We start from the raw sequence: 6,052 nt of genomic DNA on the forward strand, positions 1-6,052 counted from the left end.
AAAACCCCTGCTGTTCCCTTACTCCCAACACAGGAGTAGGACACGTGTATTCATCAGATAAAAAAACCTTGTGCAACTACTGTAACTATCTAAAACAATTAATGATTACTCTATTGGTGCACCTTTCAATGGAGTAATTTCTTAGTGAGTAAACACCGTAGTAGTTGAACAGTTAATTGTTCAGTTGCACTTTCAGTGAGGCTGCACCAATTTCTGCCCCTTTCCTTCAGGATTCCCTGGCTCTTGGGAAGACGGATGAGGAGGCACTGAAGCACTTCAGGCTGAAGTTTAATGAAGCCCTGCGAGAGAGCTGGAAAACCAAAGTGAACTGGCTGGCACACAACGTGTCCAAAGACAACAGGCAGTAGGGGAACATCAGCCTGTGCTCTCGCTCCAGGAGAATGTGATGCCTGCGCGGAGTCCAGCAGTTGCAGACAGGTTTCTAAAGACTGGTGAATGTTGCCCTGTTGAAGATCCCACACCCAGAGATCAAAGGTTTCTGCAGGACTGAAAAATGGTTGGACTGTCACCAGCCCCACACCCGTGTCTACTGTAGGTCTTTCAGTGTTCTGTGAGCAGCTGGTGGGGTTGGGTGTGACGGAGGAGTAGAAATGCAGAGTAGATAGATACGGCAGACAAAAATCTGAAAGTCAACAGAACCCCATTCTGGGTGAGATTTCAGTGGAAGGGTTTCTTTCATCTCTGCAGGATGACCCCTTATGGCTGCCTCTCCACAGGAGACAAGACTGGACTGATCGAGGTAGTCATGCACTCGGACACCATCGCCAACATCCAGCTGAACAAGAGCAACATGGTGGCCACCGCCGCCTTCAACAAGGACGCGCTGCTCAACTGGCTGAAGTCCAAGAACCCCGGGTGAGTGGGCTCACCTTGTCCTCAGTGCTGCTTCACGGCTTCCTTCCAGCTAGAGGTGTTTCTTCTGCTTTACTCAATTTTTTCCTTCAGTTATGCCTATTTCCAAGCTGTCCCACACTATCCGTGGCTGCTTTGCTGCCTGGCACACAGGGAGGGATCACGTGGACCTGTGTCGGTCTGGAACTGAAATGAAGGCATCTGGGTTACTGTTTGCAAGCTTTTTTGATCTTTCATAGCTTAAGGTAGCACTGTCCACAGGCTGGATCCAAACTTTGATCTTCCTCTCAGTCCTGTTATCTTCTCCAGCGATAGATAGTCAGCGTGGTGGCAGCTGGAAGAGGGGCAGAAGGAGTAATGCCAAAACTGGGAGGTGAAAAAAGAAAGCCTCAGAAAAGCGTGTAACTGGGGGTTTTACTAGATACAGAAACAGAGAGCAGCAGGACATCAGTGTTACTCTGATTTCAGGGGTTATTGTGAGAAAGCCTATATGATCCTGAGGCGCCATGGTCTTCTCTTCCTGCACTTGTTTGCACTGATGAAAGCTGCCGGCCTGCCGGAACTCAGCTGCTCAAAGGACATTCAGTATCTAAAGGTAAGAGAAGCAGAGCCCAGAGAGGGGTAAAACTGAATACCTGATCTTGTAGCTCAGTGAGGAGTTGTTCAGGTGGACAGGCTCCAAAAATCATGAGTAGACATGCACATGCAGGACATCAGAAATACCAGATAAGTACTGGTGCTCAGGAAATAACTTCAGATTCTGCAGCAGAAAGGCAGTAGGTACCGTGTACAGCCAGCTCACAGGGAAGGGGACAGCACTTGGGTTGTGTATCATTTCCTGTGCCCAGGTTCCTCTGAGAGACAGCAGCTTTGTACGAGAGCACTAAAACCCCTGCTGTTCCCTTACTCCCAACACAGGAGTAGGACACGTGTAGTCATCAGATAAAAAAAACCTTGTGCAACTACTGTAACTAGCTAAAACAATTAGTGGCTTTTTTGATCTTTCATAGCTTAAGGTAGCACTGTCCACAGGCTGGATCCAAACTTTGATCTTCCTCTCAGTCCTGTTATCTTCTCCAGCGATAGATAGTCAGCGTGGTGGCAGCTGGAAGAGGGGCAGAAGGAGTAATGCCAAAACTGGGAGGTGAAAAAAGAAAGCCTCAGAAAAGCGTGTAACTGGGGGTTTTACTAGATACAGAAACAGAGAGCAGCAGGACATCAGTGTTACTCTGATGTAGCCAGGCACCAACAGGAGACATTCTAGGAGCCCACTTTGTGTTTCAGATCTGTGGAGATCTAGAAATGAATTAATTTAGTTGAGACTAAATCATTTTCATTGAGACTGTGGACACAGCCTTATCTAGACCTCTCCAATTGCAGATAGCTGTTATTGCCACTAGTTTTTGTAAAGCCTGGATGGGAGTAAAGCCTGTACTGCCTCTGGAGAGCACTACAGAAACTCAAACGTGTGATCCCCTTACCTTCTCCTGCAGGTTATAAAAACAACTTTCCCAGTGGTGAAGTACTGATGTTCAAAGTAAAATTCTCTTCCAATTTTTTTCTTACCCTCCTTAGTGACGCGTTAGAACAAGCGATAGAGGAGTTCACCCTGTCCTGTGCTGGGTACTGCGTGGCCACCTACGTGCTGGGGATCGGGGATCGGCACAGCGACAACATCATGATCCGGGAGACTGGCCAGGTATGGGGGTCACTGCTGCTGGGACTGCTGGGAGAGGGGCAGGAATGCTGCTTAGCAATGGCCAGAGAAATCCCCCTGGAACCCCTCTGCTGAGGAACAGACCTCACCTTCCAGCTGAGAGGCAGACTGGACAAATATTCTCAATAGTTTCTATCCTTAAGAGGGTAAATGCAGTTTTATAATTTGCATTACAATTCTGTAAGCATCACTGCCATCAGCTGCCACTGATAATACCCACTTTGGAATTACAGTGGAGCAATTCATAGCATTCAGACATAAAATTGTCTGCAGACAAACTCAAACACTGTGCTTATCAGTCTGAAGACTGACTTGGCTTCAGCAGAGTCACAAATCGCTTGTAGCTCCTCCTAGAAAAAAATGTTGTAGTGTTTGTTTGCTGTTTTATTCTAATGCATGCAAGTGGTCAGCATAGTTCTAATTTCACACTGATACCTGTACTGATTCCTTTGCTTCTCGACTCCACAAGAATAGCTACCAGAGTTTGTATCTTCTTCGGTGCTCAGGAAATAACTTCAGATGCTGCAGCAGAAAGGTACCATGTAGAGCCAGCTCGCAGGGAAGGGGACAGCACTTGGGTTGTGTATCATTTCCTGTGCCCAGCCTCCTCTGAGAGACAGCAGCTTCGTACAAGAGCACTAAAACCCCTGCTGTTCCCTTACTCCCAACACAGGAGTAGGACACGTGTAGTCATCAGATAAAAAAAACCTTGTGCAACTACTGTAACTAGCTAAAACAATTAGTGATTACTCTATTGGTGCACCTTTCAATGGAGTAATTTCTTAGTGAGTAAACACCATAGTAGTTGAACAGTTCATCAGATAAAAAAACCTTGTGCAACTACTGTAACTATCTAAAACAATTAATGATTACTCTATTGGTGCACCTTTCAATGGAGTAATTTCTTAGTGAGTAAACACCGTAGTAGTTGAACAGTTAATTGTTCAGTTGCACTTTCAGTGAGGCTGCACCAATTTCTGCCCCTTTCCTTCAGGATTCCCTGGCTCTTGGGAAGACGGATGAGGAGGCACTGAAGCACTTCAGGCTGAAGTTTAACGAAGCCCTGCGAGAGAGCTGGAAAACCAAAGTGAACTGGCTGGCACACAACGTGTCCAAAGACAACAGGCAGTAGGGGAACATCAGCCTGTGCTCTCGCTCCAGGAGAATGTGATGCCTGCGCGGAGTCCAGCAGTTGCAGACAGGTTTCTAAAGACTGGTGAATGTTGCCCTGTTGAAGATCCCACACCCAGAGATCAAAGATTTCTGCAGGACTGAAAAATTGTTGGACTGTCACCAGCCACACACCCGTGTCTACTGTAGGTCTTTGGGGGGACAAGGGAGAGACGTGAGGCAATAAAATTACTGCGTACAGTGAAAGGTAGGTAGATGTACTGTATCCCTAAGACTATAAAGCTTCAAATACACCTCCTAATGGAAGAGTTCAGGCAGTAGTAACATCTTTCCAGTGTGTTAATATGTCAATTTCTGTTTTCTTGAAAATTTAGCTGAACACTGAGAACCTACTGTCCCTGTAGCTCTTATCCTTTAGCCCATCTTCTAGGTCCCCACCGTTCCAGCCCAGAGGCATTAACTTCACCGTGGGGTTGCCCCTCCTGCCCTGTTTCAGTGTGACCAAGGTAGGTCAGCTTCAATCACTGCTGAAGTGGATGGGGATGATTTGTTTCACTCTGTGTTGTGACAGGGTGAACTCCCTGTGCTGTTGTATTGCTGTCTCTGCTACAGAGGCCACAGTGTTCCTCTGAAACTGAACTGGAACCCAGCTATTGCTGTCAAAAAACCTGATGCCACAAGAACAGGCTTGGATTGGCCAATGGGTTGGGTATTTTTCTTTGCTTTCCTAAGTCAGACTTTAGTTGAGCCTCAAGGAATTCTGCGTTTATACTGTTTTTAAGCCTGAAAACAGTAAGATTGCATTTTTCAAAACGGGCACGTAGCATTGGTTGCTACATATACCTCCTGTGGGGGTACTTTGGAGCTCGGTTGGCACGTGGTTTCCCCATAACACGTTTGCAGGGCACTGGCCTGCGTGGTCCCTGGGACACAGCACTGCAGTTCCTGTGCCAGCGGGGACAGACGGTGCCCTTCTGTGCCTGAGCTACTGGGCCGGTCTGTCCTCCCGTGCCAGAGGAGAGGGGCACGTCTAACACTGAAACACACACTCAGTTGCATCTCAGCACTGATCTTAGGAATTTATTCCCTGTTCCTTTCCACACTCTTCCTCCTCTCAACCATGGTACATGATTCTCTGTCTGTTATTAGAGCTGGTGTGTCTGGGGGGGGTTCAGCCAAAGAGCGAGCTGTGGTCATCCCTGATGGTACTTAAATGCTCCAGCCACCTCCTGCTCTCACTGCTGCCTCCATTGTCCCCCTTCTCCCACAAGGTGCTGTAATCAATCATGTTTCTGCTCGTGTGTGGTGTTTGTGTCCCCAGCCTGGTGCCCTTACCTGGGGAGCCGTGGTGAGCACTGGTGTTGCACAGGGACGGGTGAACAGGAGCCACTGCTGCCGCTCGGTGCCTCCCGTGAGCGCAGCTGCAGCCACGGGACCCGCTGGAAAATGGGTGCAGTAGCTGGTTAGGACCTTCAGCAGTTCCCTGGGGGCTTCCCTCCATCTCCCCGTGTCCTCCTCCACGTCAGGGTCCCACGGAGGTGCTGTCACTCCTGCCTTTTAAAGAACAGCAGGGTCTAATTTTCAGCTGAACCTGAAGCTGAGTCCTGTATTTGAGTTGTGTGTCCTTAACTAGGTTGAGCAATTTCCTTTTACTCACAAAACCATTTAAATTTTAAACTCTTTTACTTACTCTTACTTAGGTAGGTAAAAAACTACACAGGCGTTTCAGATACTGAAAGCCAAGAGATATGTGTCACATGATGGATTGCTCTCTCATGTAAATTCAGCTTTCACATCTGGTTTAAAATTCCCACAAAACCAGCGAGTTTAGGACAGAGACTGAACTGGCCTGTTTATTCTTACCAAGTCTTCCCTGTTGAGGAATAAATCTCATTCACAGATCTTTTTAGTACTTTGAAATTACTTTAGTACTTTAGTAAAGTACTTAAAAACTACTTTAGTGATGGTTTTTATCAGCGTTAGGTTGATGGTTGGACTAGATGATCTTAAAGGTCCCTTCCAACCCAGACAATTCTATGATTCTACGAAAATTAACGTAATAAAATTAACATGCTACAAAAAATAACTTAATTAACATAATGCAAAATTAACATAATACATAATTAAACATAAAAGCCCTATACTGGCTCTTTTTTAAGTCCTTTTTTTTTTTTTTAAGAGCATGCTTCCTGTTGTGTCATGTTCTTGGCTGGCTTCAAGACCTAAACACACTTAGGAGATGCAAAACTGGGATCTCAAGATTTGTTTATTTATGAGACTTTGAGAAAGACACTTGAGCGTAGGTTTCATGTGTTGACATTTTAATACTAT

General features: G+C 46.3%; 2 protein-coding genes across 2 annotated transcripts in view; both read left to right on the plus strand.

Moving 5' to 3' along the window:
• The window catches only part of PIK3CD (phosphatidylinositol-4,5-bisphosphate 3-kinase, catalytic subunit delta), a 50,167-nt gene extending 44,557 nt beyond the window's left edge, over positions 1 to 5,610 (plus strand). Inside the window, exons 25-26 of the mRNA XM_014941489.1 lie at positions 231 to 556; positions 3,911 to 5,610. Of these exons, the coding sequence (XP_014796975.1) occupies positions 231 to 368 (138 nt within the window). The 3' untranslated portion in view covers positions 369 to 556; positions 3,911 to 5,610. The remainder of the gene's footprint in view (positions 1 to 230; positions 557 to 3,910) is intronic.
• LOC106887675 (phosphatidylinositol 4,5-bisphosphate 3-kinase catalytic subunit delta isoform-like) lies at positions 710 to 3,722 on the plus strand. The gene is made up of 3 exons (XM_014941343.1): positions 710 to 876; positions 2,449 to 2,572; positions 3,585 to 3,722. The coding sequence occupies exons 1-3, from the start codon at positions 710 to 712 to the stop codon at positions 3,720 to 3,722; spliced, it is 429 nt and encodes a 142-aa protein (XP_014796829.1).
• Positions 5,611 to 6,052: the final 442 nt, after the last annotated feature.

This window comes from Calidris pugnax, unplaced genomic scaffold (assembly GCF_001431845.1).
Source record: "Calidris pugnax isolate Ruff unplaced genomic scaffold, ASM143184v1 scaffold82, whole genome shotgun sequence".
In the NCBI taxonomy this organism is placed as follows: Eukaryota; Metazoa; Chordata; class Aves; order Charadriiformes; family Scolopacidae; genus Calidris; species Calidris pugnax.